General features: G+C 34.3%; 1 protein-coding gene across 4 annotated transcripts in view; it reads right to left on the reverse strand.

Annotated features, from left to right (window-relative positions):
* Nucleotides 1-16,059, reverse strand: part of CSMD3 (CUB and Sushi multiple domains 3) — a 680,626-nt gene that overhangs the window by 108,472 nt on the left and 556,095 nt on the right. For all 4 annotated transcript variants that reach the window (XM_063327428.1, XM_063327427.1, XM_063327426.1 and 1 more), the window contains 5 exons: nt 15,108-15,204; nt 14,087-14,191; nt 7,706-7,824; nt 5,052-5,121; nt 3,236-3,352 (listed from right to left, as the gene is read on the reverse strand). In XM_063327428.1, coding sequence (XP_063183498.1) covers nt 3,236-3,352; nt 5,052-5,121; nt 7,706-7,824; nt 14,087-14,191; nt 15,108-15,204 — 508 coding nt within the window. The remainder of the gene's footprint in view (nt 1-3,235; nt 3,353-5,051; nt 5,122-7,705; nt 7,825-14,086; nt 14,192-15,107; nt 15,205-16,059) is intronic.

Genomic DNA, 16,059 nt, shown 5'->3' on the forward strand with positions numbered 1-16,059 from the left:
TCTGGCAAAGACAATCAACATGATTTTATATAAAACTGAAAGGAAAAGATACAATGTCAGATTAATTACTGAAACGTCATGAATAATTTTGTGACTCCTAAACTGTAATAGATAAATACTGTTTGTCACTTCCTTTTAGAGCTTTCTCCTCAGATACCTGTAAAGTTTATGAATGGTTTTCTGAAACATGTAACATTTTATATGCTACAGAAGAAAAGGTTGGCACATAATTAAATTACTGATGCCTTGATCATTTCTGTCTCTCTGTATCTAAAGAGAGTCTACATGTGATAAGAAAGCTTCTGCTTATAGGTGTCATTCTTTGACTTTGTCAGACTTTCCTACACAGAGAATCCAGTTAAACCCAAACTCTGCTCTTTCTCTATCCATGATATTTGTACGCTTGGCCTTTTATTTGATCCTGTGAACGAAACACTTGTCCAAAGTTTAAGCTGTCATTAATAACTGCCAACTCAATTGACTGCTGTCAATTGACTGCTGTCAATTTTTTTTCTCTTTCATCCACTTTGTTTGATACCAAACCAGCTCTAACACATTTTTTTCTATCATTTTGCTATCTGTACTCTACTGTCTTTCAGTACAAGTTCCTGAACCATACCAATCTCACAAAGTATTAATCCTTTGCTCAACCTGTAGCACCTGCTTCTGTTTGCCTCAGACTTCTGCTTGTTAGACAGTTTTTTTCCATGGCTCTTGAATGAGAATCTCATATATTTATATATAAACTCTAATCATAAATCTCAGAAAAAATAGCAACAAATCATATAAAGTAACCTTGTAAATTGAAATCAACATAGTGTCATTGGTTTAGATTACACCACTAGCTAACATAAAGTGGAAAAGCTTATGATCCGTAACTTCTAACTGGGAAAAAATATTTTTAGAAACACTTAAACAAGTGAAAGCCTATAGAAGGTTCCCATGATAATGTTTTCAAGTTTTTGTATTTACTACTCAGAAGAGTTAGATGTATGTGCCTCTATTAGATTAGAACCACAGCATCACTAAAACCATTTTTAGTCATCACTTTTTCAAATGTCATTTTTTTTTCATTTTTACAAGGAATTTTTACTTTAATTTTCAATTCAGTTTTAGTCATACCCTGTTTAGGAATGGTCAAAAATGTCAAGCACATTTCAATCTGTGCGGTCGTAATTTTCTTCTAGAAATAGGAGCATTTAGTTTTCCTATACACGAACTGGAAAACTAGCAAGGATCTGATGGGATCTGAAGATTCCAGACAGCATTATGACTCATGATGAAGCTGTCACATCAAGCTGTCTAACATTCAGGTAATGTCAGAATGAAAGTATCGATGCTAATTCTATAAAATGCTAATACAAAAAACCAATCAATTATTGACTTGAATATTGTGACTTTTGAACAAAATGCAAACATAAAAGTTAGGTTCTATATGGAAATCCCTATCCTGACATAATGTATTTCCCACAGATAGATTCTGTTGAGTCAGTGTTACTGAATGTTTAATATTATTCAGTTTAAATAAACCATGCACAACAATTGAGTTTCATTTAAATGATAAGTGAACCAGGCTCACGGGACTTATAATCAAAAAGACAACAGAAGTTATTTTAAAAAGAGGAGAGAAAGAATCTGAACAGATGCAGAAGGGAAAAATATTTGGGATGTCACATTCAGTTACTGTGGAAGACCCAGAAATTTTGTATCATCTAGTAAATAAGATGACAGAAGATGGCAAGTATAAAATAGAAAACAGTGAGGCATGTCTGAAAACACAGCATGCCATTAAACTAGCATATAAAGCAAAAAAATCAAAGTGCATGTGCTCCTACAAAAGTGCCACAAGTATAAAAGATTAGATGGGACAACTGTAAGGCTAGATTTGAATATATATTTTGCAATGATAGATACATAGGATTCACCCAAAGTTGCTCAAGGGGTTAGTTAATGTAATTCAAACACTGATATTACCTATGCAAAATCATGATGATAGAAGTTCTCGTGACCATAAAAAATCTGAAGATATAGTAACCTTTAAGACAAAAAAGAGAACCTGGGTAATGGCAACTGCAGGTTCACTGCAGTCCACAGAGAGATTATGGAACTTGTCTAATTGAATGCAATTTCCAAATGCGTAAAAGACAAAAAGGGACTCAGAAGCAGCCAACAAGGATTTACTAACAGAAAATCAACCATTATTTCCTTTTATGATTAAACTGGCAAAGGGATAACAATGGATATAATATTCTCTCACTCTGTTATGACTTTGGACTCAGTCTTCTATAGCATTCTCATCTGGAAGCTGAACATACATGAATTTGATGAATGGAGAGGAAGTAGGTTAAAAATGAATGGAACTTCAAGGCTCATAGAGCAATAATCAGTCATTCAACGTACAGTTGATAACCAGTAACAAGTACAATATTCTCTGGGCTGATATGAGAACGTACACTATTCAATGTCTTCATGAGAGACCTGAATAATAAGAATGCATCCTCAACAGATTTGTGGAGGATACTAAACCAGGGGATGTGGATGATATACCAAATGGCACAACTTCTGTCCAGAGAAACACTGAAAAAATGGAGTGTTGAGTAAACAAACCCTTAAAGGTTTGCACAAGAAGTGCAAAGTTCTGCATCCACTGCACAACATCTTTGTTGGAACAGGCTGGAAATTAATTAGGTAAGTAGCAACCCTGCTGAGAAGGATCTGCCAGTCACAGGGGCCTTGATCTAGTGTTACTGCCAACTTCACTTTGAGTGGGAAGCTTAACAACTTTGAGTGGGAGGCTTCTAGAATTCCCTTCCAAGAACATTTCTACTCTGCTGCAATATTCACGTAGGATATGCAAAGAAGCTTAATAATACAATAACGAAATCAAATGTAGCTTTAACTTCTTCCGAACTGATACTGACTTGTTTTAAAATAATCATGATAGCTATTTATTTGTGTTAGATTTATGACCTCACAAAGTGAAATCAAGCCCATTAAGTTAGGACATTCTAATTAAACAATTTTATCAGAAAATTATATGTTAAATGAAAAACCAAGAACCTTGTAGCTTTTCTATTCTATATCTTTCTTTTAAGGCTTTGATAACTTCTTTAAATGAATTATAATTCCTTTTTTTTTTTTTTTTGCCAGGATATTCACAATATTTTAAAATCTATGTTCAGTGTTTTCAATCTATAAAAACCCCAACAAATTTAATCTATGAAAGAATACATACCAAAACCAATAGGCAGCTTTATTGTCCATGTGCAATCCAAACTGCTAGGATAGTTGCCAGGAAACCCAGGACTGAGGATCACTCCACTGAAGTCTGACATGCCACCACCACATTGTGCTGTAAAAAAAAGCAAAGACATTTTTCAGAGGAGGAGAATAAACTAAAAATTAATCCAGAACACTGAAGATCCTTCCAACATTAATATAACAATAACTAGGTTTATATTTCAAAAAATACACAAACATTCTTCTACCACTAGATATCTGTAACAAAGTAATTTAAAAGTAGGAGCTTTAAGCATATGTAACTACTCTGAATTGACTAGGTTTTAATTCGGGGGAGACATGCACCTGAAAAGAGAACAGATGTTTACTCTGAACTCTGTGTGAACCACCCTTGTGAACAGGCAAGAGGCACAAGTTAGCTCATAGCAACATTGACACAACTCCACGTCAGTTTGTAAAGAGGTAGCTGAATAATATAAGGTAATAATATATTTTCAAAAGATTCTGTATCCTTCTATATTCAAAGCATTTCAAGAGGTCTTTTAAAAACATTTGTATCCTGCTGTTCTAAGAACAGGCTTAGAAAATGTACACACATACATATTTCTAGAAATCAAACTAAATCCATATTTGAACTTAATTTTATTTTTTTTCAGGCATGACACCAGTAAATAGAGTAACTTAACACTTTGGTATTAGATTTGAAATGTTAATTATGGTAAATACAAATTTGTTTATCAGTTTTTTCCAATTAACAATTGCTACATCCTTTGAAACACAATTAAAAATCATTACTTGCAAAAAAGAAGGGGATAAAGAGGAAAGCAAACCCCCTGAAAATTTCAGCACAGTATCTTTCTCTTCAGAATTTACCACAGAGCAGTGCAATTGTCGTATCAGACTTCCTAGACATATGTTAATGCACAATGATAGAAACCGAAGAATAACTCCTGAAAATATTCTTACAAATATCTGAATCTTGTTGAATATTTATAAATTCTAAGCTGACAGAGCTCAGTACCTCATAGGAGGTTTTTAACACCTCACAGGATTAAGAACAGGATTATGAGAGGCAGCTCAAGAGGATATATAATCCATCTTGAAGAAAAGCAAAGTACAAAATCTTTAATGAGATCTGCAGTATCCTACTTTACATACATTCAAGATTACAAATACAGATGACTCCTACTTTTAGGGAACCCAAGCAAAAAGGCATTTCTGTATAGTAAAAGGGAGTGCAAATAGAGTTTTACATCCCTCACATTTATTCATCATATAAGGAGAATATTTTTAAATGCATTTCAGATCTTTAATTTGCGCTTCTGGCAGGATTCCAGTGCTTCTTCCAATAATATTAATATGGTCATGTATATAGTTTAATTTGAAAAATAATGTATCTTCTTAAATTGGGCAGACACACCTTGCATTGAACTTATTAGAGATGAAAATGTAACACTATTTCTGTTTTAGTATTTTCTATAATATTCACCACTGCTGTGGAAATGATTCATAAATAAATGAACTATATTTGCAAGGGTCTCTGGAGGTCTCATCACTGATAGTCAATTTATGATAGATTCTGACTAGAACATATTTCATTCTTTCTTCTTCTGATTGGACATTTCAGAAAAGCTTTGTGAAAATAAATGTGAAGTATACTTTGAAAATCTTCAGCTTAATTTGACCATTTTCACTTTTAATTAAGTCCTTCCGGTTCTCCCTATTCTTTCTCCTGTATGTATCTCTTATTTTTGAGTTCTCTGACTTTCTTATTCTGGCATATTAAGAAAGTTTTTGTATGCTGATCATACCTAAACATATTGGAATTGGATAATTCCATCTTCGTACTGGTCCAGGCATACAGGTGATATGTGAATGTCCCTAAAATGACACAATATTTGCTTATTCATATAATAAAAAATATACAATATATGGCACATCATTAGTATTTCATCAAAAATAATTTATAATTCTAAACATCATCAAAATATATGAAAACAATAAGGTAAAACATTTATATTGTACACTGTGAATTGTATCAATATAACAGAGAAGACTAGTCTTAACTATGTGACTGTTAGCTCACTAAAGAATTGTGTCTATACAGTAAAACAGTGTCCAGCTGAATTCTATAAAACCAGCTTTAGTATAGACACAGGTCTAGAAATGAAAGGTCTAATTGGAGAAATGTTTACATAGTATTGATTTGCATCATTTGTGGAACATGATAAAAAGTTGTGAACTACATACATTATACAGTACTGACTTTACATCTTAAATTCATAATACCTATTATAAATGCAGTCCTTACCCTCACCCCTGAAACAGTTGGCTTAAGTGGCCAAAAACTGAGTTATTTAAGGAATTTCTTTACAACATGTGTCCCTTTTCAGCAGATGAGGTGTCATGATTTCAAGGCAATCTGTTACAGACAAGTTCCAAGACCCACTAGAGTGAACCTCTGCGTTGTTCATCATCCTCATGTAATAGCAATTGTCTTCGAGAGACAGCAAACGAAAATGAAAAATCTTAAGAGAAAAATGGACTTGGGATACCCTACAAAACCATATAGTATACACTTTAAAATGACCTAGTCAGTAGCTTTTATCTTGTTTGTTCAACCTTCATATGAAAAGTTAGGTTTTTTGTTGTTTTGTTTTGTTTAGTTTTGGGGTTTTTTGGGGTTTTTTTTCTTTTTTTAATCTCCTTGTCAGTTCAGAGCCTGTAGCGCTTGTGGGAACCCAAGTATCTCTAAAGCATCCGGGGTAACTCTGAATATTTTATTCATCAGTCTGCATCCCATTCTTTTCCTCTCCTACAAGAAAAATAAAGACACTTTCTCCATAGTGCAAGTACGCATATCTGCTCATTGCTAGAAGAAAAAAAAAAAAAGAAGTGGCAAAGTCATACTGTATAAGCTGGAAAAAACAGTATGGAGGGAAGAGGTTTTACATGTGTGTACTCTATGTTCTTTATATTTTCTTTATTTCAGTCATTTACTGTGTCTTGTCTGCTCACACATTTGTATTTAAGTACGAAATTAAAACAAAGAAGAAAAAAATAATTGACAGGTTGTTCCAAAGAATTACCAGCTAAAATCAGGGAATATAAGAAGTAAACTTCAATAGTCATTGTCACAGCTGAAATCACAGAACATTTTAGTTATTCTTGAAATGCTAGAGGTCTGCAGACATTACTAGAAACTGTCTTGAAGGGGAAACAAGTCCCACATTCAAAGAACAGTGATATCTGGAAGCAGACAAGTTTATTTAGTTTCTATCACAATACATAAATCGCAGCTTCTAAAAAAATATTTTTAGTTCAAAAAAGTAATTCAGTTTCTATTTTTGATGCAGTACATATGACCCCAGTATTTAGGTCTTTACAGAATTATGCAAAATAAATGTTTGAAATTATTAGCGTTTTTAAAACTTCGGTTAGTTAGTCTGACACTCATCAACATGCGTTACAGGCCAGACCGATGTTAAGAAAGGAAGGCAGGTAAGTTATCCTTTTGCTGTTTTACTCCAAAGGTATCAATAACTCCATTAGTGGTTAATCATGTACTGTTCTATACAAACCATTTTCTCCTTTTAAGACTGTTCTTCTTACTATGCATAGGTAATGTGATTGTTTTCTCTCTTTTTACAGTCTCAAAGAGCTAGATAAAGTGGAGACTGTAGAGTCTGCAGAGTCACGAAGAAACTTTGTTGAAAATAGCAACCTATCAGTTGGAGCCTCAGTCCTTTCTGGGAGCACCTCATGTGGAAACAATATTGTTTTAGATTTGGTTCTACACTGTGACTGTACAAATTTTTGAAAATATTTTCAAGAAATTTCCTGGAGGCAGTCAGATTCCTACCGATTATATATGCTAAGTAACTCAAAGAGGCAAATTAGTCACAGATTACCACCACCGCGTTGCCCCTAGTTAAACCTTTTGCAAATGGAAGACCATAGCAAATTTGCCTGGCAAAAAATACACCTATATTTGAAAACCACTGTGGATAAAAAACCCCAAGAAATTTCTGAAAGAAAGAAATTGACACTATCTGATTTACTGAGAAAAAACAATTATTTTCTTTCCCTTTCTTTGTTCTTATTTCCCCTCTTCACTTACTTTCGTTATCCTTCTGTACATAGACAACTATTGATAATTGCTCATCAAGTGATTTAGCTTAATTTGCCAACACTGCATAGCTCAACTATGAATACCAAAGATGACATCAATAATAGATAACAACTTATAATCACTTATGCAGAGGAAGCACAGAGCCATATACTTCTGATGGAATATTTGGATAGTTGCTAATTTAACATTTGGCAGAAAAGCCTACCAGTCCTGCAAGCATATCACATGTCCACAACTCCTGAAGAGCTCAGTGTCCATTTTGTATTGACAGACTCAAACGTAACCATGTTAAAGAACTAAAAGGCACCATTTGAAATTGGAAACTTGGCTCACCTGAAGAGAATAACCCTGATCACACTGGAAAGACACCACATCTCCAACCATGTATCTGTCTCCAATTTTGTTCCCATTGCTTGGGGTTTGTGGTTCAGGACAAGAGTCCAAACCTATAGCTGTGAAAAATTGAGAAGTTTAGACATTCTAAGCAACATCAGATCTGTTTTTAGATTCACATATAACTTCTGTGTACACTGTACATGGGCACACTGTATTGATTTAGGAATGTTTTAGGAAGCCATTGGGTATCAGCAGTTCATCTGTGGACAAGCAAGTGGCACACTATTTTGGAACAACTGTTATATAAGGAGAAAAACCTTCTTTCCTGAGTAAAGGAAAAGGCAACACTTCCCAACAATCTGTAGTCTCAACTCAAAGTCTCCTCTATATTTCCACTATGTCTTGCCTCAGTCGCATTCATTCCCACCTCGTCTCACTCCTAATTACAGCCTACCTAATTCAAATTGGAGCACCTCCACTTTCCTTTCCCAGAATCTGATCCAGGGGATGCTGGCCAATACCACACCAAGTGCAAAACACAGGAAAACCAGTGCAAAGCACAACTGCACACCTGCATTCAATCCTTCACAGGTCTGACTCTACCATTCATGCGCCCACACACACGGATTAAATATTTACATCAAATTTCACCTAATCTGCTATTTTTAACGATGTATCTAAGTATCTCTTCTATTGGAATAGTATTGAGTTTGCCAAGAGACTGTATGCTTTTTTTATGGTCATCAAAAAGAGAAATAAATAAATTCTTCTTCATTGCATCTACCCAGGAAGATCCAGGAATATATAAATATGCATAACATTAAGTATAAGCCTCTCAGTTACTCTCTTTGCCTACTGTAAGAATTACACCCTAACTAGTTGTGAAGGCAGGACTGCTAAACAACCAAACATCAGTACCTAGGGAAATGTGGGATTCAACAATGGCACTACTTCAATATACTATCAACCTCTTTATGTTTAAAAACTTTCTAATATAACCAATTACTTCCTGTAAGAATCTCAGTAAGTCAAAATTACTTTTTTAGGACTCTTACAATGATGCATTTTTATACTATATGAAAGCTGAAAGCTAACACAAATTTTAAGGAATTTATAAAGCATACACATTATTTTTTCTCTATAACACACGTTTTGTGCATCAATAGTAGTTTACAATAACATTGTATTGTAAAAATGAAAAAAAAAAAAAATTGAATGTCTGACATTTAGAAAGTAGATATTAAACCAATAATCTAGTTTGTAATTTCTATTCTTAAAAATGTATTCGGCGCATGAAATTTTGTATAAAATTATATTAAAAGAAAAATCTGTTTGAACTAAAATCATTGGCATGTACAGTCTGTTCATACAAGTAAAACTCAGGACCATGATAATATAAACTTCCTGCTGTAAAACAGAATTCCATCCTAAAATGGAAAAAAATCCTTAATGATTTTTCAGTCCTTATTTTCTCTGCTGAGAATAGCGATAAGAGGTAACAACATATTTTTTTACTGCAGATATCTGTTAGTGGGAATCAGAAATAACTGATACGGATCCACAAACTAAGAAGTATTAATTACGTTTGGTCCCTGTTGACTATATGAGGTTTTGGGGTTTCTTTTTAGTTTTATATTTTGGTATTAAGGAATGTACACAATTTAGCAACAAGGTATTCTCCAAAATATTCAATACTGACTTGCATCATTTTGTGTGGAAAGGAATGCTGCTACTTTGAAAAAGTTAGTTTTTATTTCAAGAGTCTACTCTGCAGGTTCACAGAAGAGGATGTAATGGTCCTTTCTCTATGGCAATAATGCTTTTGTGTATGTTGATCACACTCTTTCTGATCCCATAATGATCCCATATCTGCCATGTTCAAAATGATGTATTTTGCAACCTACTTCTACATAACAGATGATTTTTATCTTTCAAATTCTTATTTTATCTTCTCAAACTACAAGCAAAAAGAATGTCAAATAATCCATTTTGAAAATGACTGATGGGCCTAGATCTACTTCTTATATTTCAGATACAGATGGTGATCCAGTGCATGTATAAATTAACTTCCATGAGCAATGGCATTAGAGAGAAAAGCAATTTTAACATAGGCGTTCATTGAAAACATACTTCCAGTATCATCTAATTTTTAGATAAGAAGATATATAAAGAAAAATAAGCTATTTGATGCTGTCTTGCCCTTCTCCAGTAGCTCCTATGGCTCTAAATATAAAAAGCTGCAATGAAATAATAGATAATGCACTCTGGGGCTACACAAGTCTTAAAGTAAGAATGCTTTTTATTTTTTAAAGTTATTACTATAATTTTATGCATTTTTTTTCATATTTATGATGTTAGAATTATACATTATACAGTCTAAACACATAGATTTCTAAGGATTATATATTAGAATGAAAATTAGTGTGTCATATTTTTTACTAATTCTAAATAGATACTGAGTATTATAGAAATTATGTATGAGGCAATCCGAAAAACTCAACTAATCTCAAAGAATGTTACTACTATTTATACAGCATAATCAATGGCCTAATTAGGAAAACTTTAGTTAGAGAAAATTAAGACTAAATTAGTATCTATAGTGACATAATACATATAAACATTACTTATGTGTTTAACAAACCGTTCTGTGGTGCTCTTTGTTGACATACTTCAGTTGATGGAATATATTTTCTTATTTAAGGTATCCATTAGAATACATAAACTTCATTTAAGGATTCAACAAAGAAGTAAAAATATGCTAGAAAAAAAGATTATTGATAAGACCATGGTTCACTTTTGGAATATGAGTACTTGATTCCTTATATCAAAGTATCATTTACTTGGTCTTAAAATATTTCTTCAACAAATAAAGTTATTTTTTTGTTGTTTTATTTTTATATAAAAAAGTACATTTGGATTTTTTAGTAGTTCAAAAGATGAGCCAGACTGGACTGTGTGAAAAATCTATTAATAAAGGATGAAAAGAGATATTGGAAATGAAACAGAATGAAACCTTCTTACAGAAAAGTGTTGTTGAGATGAAAAAGTAATCATTTTGGCAAGAGAGGTGCACTTCCCCTCAGACTTGAGTCTCCTAGAATACATGAAACAGACTTAGAAGATGCACTACATATCGAACAACTCACTTGAAAATTACTTAATACAAATATTTAACTCTGATGTGATTTTCAATGAGAGCTGTGCACTGATACCTCGAAAACTAAGACTTTAATTTAGCTCACTACTCACGGTGACCTCTGTTAGTATAGGCTCCAATGAAATGCAATAAATTTATGAAACACTGGCATTAAAATGTGAGCATTACTTTCTATTTACTAACTCTCTAAAAATGTAATTACAACAAAGAGAGCAGGAAGTGTTGTCTAAGTGTCAAAGATGACCAGCACAACTGAGGAGAGTGGTCTCTGTTCTGATCATTGCATTTCTGGACAAATTTCAGTAGAAATACAGCAGTATTCTGAGTTCTGGAATCCTGACAAAAATTCCTGTTTCTGTGTCAGAAAGCTGCAGGAGACAAAAGTCCAGAAGATACACAAAATACAATTTCTGTTGTCTTCCTTCCAGCAATGATGAGAAAGTACTGACCCTTAGCTTAATCTGCTGTATCAAATTAATGATTCAGCACAATGCAGAATTTTCCATTTGAAAATTGAAAAAAAACTAAGCTACAGATGAAAAAAAGAAAATCATAAAACTTTCCTCCAATCCACAGGTAAGAGAGACTACATCATAGTGAGTAGTAGAGAATAATAGCCATGGATCTATGGACTCAAACAGCTGGTACCTACAACTCAAGACCCAAGTGCTAAACTAAAGGGTTTTATTATTATTAGCTTTAGTTAGTCTGCTCGTATAGGCTGATTGTCCATTAGTGGTTGAAGGCTGAGATGTCGAAGTACACACTCCTATTTTTTTTGCATAATAGAAATCCAGATTGCATGCTCTGACACCATGCTTTAGTTCTGTGATGTGAGTCAGAGAGTAGTAAATAAACAGGAATGCCTAATGCTTTACATTTTCCACATTTATTCTACAAAATCATTTCATTACTTTGCAATTTGAAGTATAGGAATTTAGTTACAATGTACCTTTATTTTAAACTTCAAAAGCATCTTGACAATATTTTCTATTATATTTTTGTTATTAACAATATAGAGATTGTGTATTCCATAGATGTTATGGAGTTACGGTCACTTAATCCTATTCTGTACTTTGAATACCAGAGCTGCTATTTCAGTAATTCCCACACATGCACAATAATTTATGTCTATTTTAGAGCATATCTTTATAAAATATATCACAGAAAATCTTAATTCAGAAGTCATCATAGTTTACTCTCCACCATAATTCTTTACTTGACACAAATGTTTTGTCCTTAAAGTTTACATTTGTTTCCAGTAAAGATTACAGGTTTAGACATTGTTTTGCAATTTCCTCACTCCATCCCAAAATCTATGTGATGTTTTAATCACATATCTCTATCACCTGCACATGAAAAGTTAATTCATCATTAATCTTGCAAAATAATGTATTTCAATGAGCTACTGGTTAATTGGCTACCTAATGAGGGACATCAATATTCTTTCATGAATCATAAATTTTCAGCATATACTTTGGGTTTATACACTCACACAGAAAACACATGTATGTACAGATTCACACATAAATCCTTGTATAAATCCACACACACATATATAGCTATCATTCTTGACATGGGCCAATACTTTAAATTATATACTGTGAATTCTTTCTTTATTTAGGGGTGAAGGTTGTATGCCGGCAGTATACCACACATTCCAGTTATTTGGCCAAGTAGGAATACACGGATGCATTTTCACTCTCACTGGATTCAGTCTCATTTTACTTTGCTTTCATAACTTCCTGCAGTTTTCTCCCCTCTGAAGTTGTAAGCAGATGAAAGAGTATCTGCATTTCAAGGAAATGGCAGGATAATTCTAACCTGTAATTAATGTTTAGTTATAGACAAGCGATCAGGCAGCAATTTTGCAAGGCCATGTTCTCTGACTGGCTAATCAGACAACCAGAGCATGGGATTTGCATATTGTAAAACTGACAAGAAGTAACTGTGACACAATTATGCAGATCAGACACCAGAACCAATATGAGCCAAGGGAACTGCACAGCTGGGAAGAAAAAAATAAAAATAAAAATCTGCAACAAAATATTAGTGATTGCCAGAAATCCTGTCAGTCAGCTACGGCAATCTCATTCAGACAGAAAGTATGTTTATAATTATAGCTTTTTCCGATGGTGAGGTACTCAGCAATAATAAAAACGTTTGAAATAACTCTGCTGTGCTCTCAGCAGCCTGTGAGCGTTTGTCAGTTAGTTAAGAAGCACAGCTGCTATTTTCAGTTTATTCATTCTCTCATTTTTGCCAAGAGTGATTAATTTTCATGTCCTACTCATACATATAAAATACATACTATATATTGTTGTATTGGGCATAGTTTGCAGATTTTGGTGGGGGGTGGTGGCATGTGGGGCTGCAGGGGTGGCCTCTGTGGGAAGAGACCAAGGGCTGTGCCGGACATGGCCGGTTCCAGCCGGTTCCAGCTGGCTGCAACTGACCCACTGCAGGACACAGCTGCACCCACCAGAGGAGTTTGTGGTGCCTCTGAACCGCTCAGGTGTGCCTCTGTGAAAACATATTTAAGCAAAGGCGGTAAGCACCAAGAACAGGAAAAACAAGGCCAGAGCAAGAGGAGACCTCACTGAAGGAGGGCAGAGAGAAGAACACGACCGAGCAGAGGCTGCAGCCAAAGCAGCTGGCTGAGCAGGGCCTGAGATGTGGGACCCTAAAGGGACCACAGGCCACTGACCCAATCTGCTGTGCTGGCCTAGCCTTAGTTCTTCCTAAGGGTTTGTTTGTTATTATTTTTCTTCAATATGAGTATCAGTAATTCATTGTTAATTGTCAAAGAAGTTAAATTGAAATCACCCAAATCAATACGCTGGCTTTGCCTACAATAATTATATAAATATGTTATATCTTGTTATTAAGATTGTCAAATCAGCATATTTGCATTTACTCCTTGCTGCCCTATGTTCAGAAAAGCTTTTCAGTGAGCAAAACCAAATTAAAGGTGAAAGCAAACCAAACTAAACTTCCTAGTCCTTACAGTACAGGTTTCAGGCTTGATCCTGCTCCCTTGGAATTAAATGAATATTTTACCAATGAGTTTGAAGTAACAGTATGTAGCTCATTATGTGCAATAGCACTGAATATTCCTCTTTCATATAGTTTAGATACACCTGATGTCTGGAACCAGCAAGTGCTTTTAATTAATTTTTTAATTTTTTTTTTAATTTTTTAAAAAAACATTTCTGCATTACCTGTATACTCAAGATGAAATCCAGCAGCTGAAACACTGATATCAGACTGAAAATTTAGGTACAGATTATTTGATGTGCTGTTGAGAAGTGGAGGTATGGTTGTTCCTGAAAAGAGAAATCAAAATATTATTGAAATGCACAGAAACTGAACTAAATACATACATAAATGTGTGTGTATGTATAAAAAGAGAGAAAGAGAAAGGAGGAAAGGAGGGAGAGAGGATGGGGGGGGAGAGAGAGAGAGAGGTCACATAACCAATTCCACTATATTTTGTCATCGTGGATGTTATCAAATATCTGTCCCTATAAAAGTTTTATTACATTTTCAGTGCACCACAATATCAGAGACATGAACTGTAGGCACTCAGGGAAGCAGGGTCTAATATAAATGTATATTATACACTTTTATCCACAAAAGGAGAAATAGTCACTAGGGTTTTCATAAAAGCAAGAGCAAATCCTGTAACTGGAATAATTTTAAATGTAACAGTCAAATATATCAAGCAGCTCTGAACATATGTTGTAGCGCTATTCTAAGAAATGTGATTGATTATTTATTTGTGTTTCAGCACAAGACAACAATCTCATTGTCTGTGATCTCATTCCATACACATGAACGAAGTAGAATAAAGGAAAACAAAACCAAACAAGAAAAAGTAAGAGAAACATAACTGTCTTGTTTATCTAAAATAAGGATAAAGAATGCATCCTTTAAGTCATGAACAATTTCAAGACACATCTCTTTCAGAGGTCTGTATTTCTGGACCCTGCTATAAAAGTGGGCAAAAAATGAGATTAGTAGATATCTCATTTGGGACTTATTTAATTTCTAACATTTTCAAATATTCATCTTTATGAAAGTCTGCTAAGAAGTGATGGATTAAAACAGAAAAAATACTACCTGTTTTTAATTATAGGAGAAACAAACATGCACACTCACATGCGCACAAACACGCAAAAGATCTAGAAAAGCTGTGTGTTTACAATAAAGAGTTGAATCTGTGAAACACTTCCTAGTCACCTGAATAACTTCCAAGCCTTGGAGCATTGTTGTCAGCACCATCATAAAAGTCTAATGAATCCCAGTTGTGTTCTGTGGCAAAACTCACCACTTGCACCTATGAAGAAAAATGTGAGGCAAAGAATGTAAACTTCTTTCCCTCTGTATTCAAGAACATAGACAACTAGAAATTGTAGCCTCTGCTGCTGTCAATCATGAAAAGTTGTATCATGCTCTCATTGTCAAAAAGACTGGAAAATCGTCATTAAGGGACTAAAATTGCCTTGCAACATTTTGTTTTATTTATTGCCAATTTGGACTTCTAAATTCTGTGACTCTAAGTGACAACCACATATTACCCCTGACAAGCGTCACACAACTGTGAAAAACATCTGGGTATAGAATGTGATTCCGTTGTTTGGAGGACATTGAGGGGAAGCCAAAACATGGTATCGTCAATTACTGCAGTTTGTCTGTGATTCTTTCTAGTTTATCCAAGGCTAAAAGCAGTCCCACAGTGATGCATGCCGCTTCATCTATCTTGCCATGTTCAATTCTGCCTCCAGGTAAGAGCAACCTCCTGTGCTTGGTTACCTTCATCATTCTCTCATCTCCTGAGGAGAAGCACTCACTAACATGCTACAAGCAAAAAGGTAGAATATTCACTTCATTCCTTCCAGAAGTGACAACATCCTTCCACTCACAAGGAGGTGCAAAGCAGTAATCAGATAGACTGCAAGAGGGAGGATATATCTGCTCTCATATAGTGAAAACACTCCCCACAAAGTAAAGAAATGGCAGGTTCCTGTTCCTGTTTTGGAGGGGAAAGGGTATTGCATTTTTTTGTTTTAGTGAAATAAGTGTTTAATGAAAAGCTTTTAAAGAAGCACAGATGAAACCCCAACCACTCTCAAAATAAGGGTACCTTAACCACTAAGTTAGACAATTTACTGTTCTTCTCCCTTGCTTATTC

This window comes from Chroicocephalus ridibundus, chromosome 2, assembly GCF_963924245.1.
Source record: "Chroicocephalus ridibundus chromosome 2, bChrRid1.1, whole genome shotgun sequence".
NCBI lineage: Eukaryota > Metazoa > Chordata > Aves > Charadriiformes > Laridae > Chroicocephalus > Chroicocephalus ridibundus.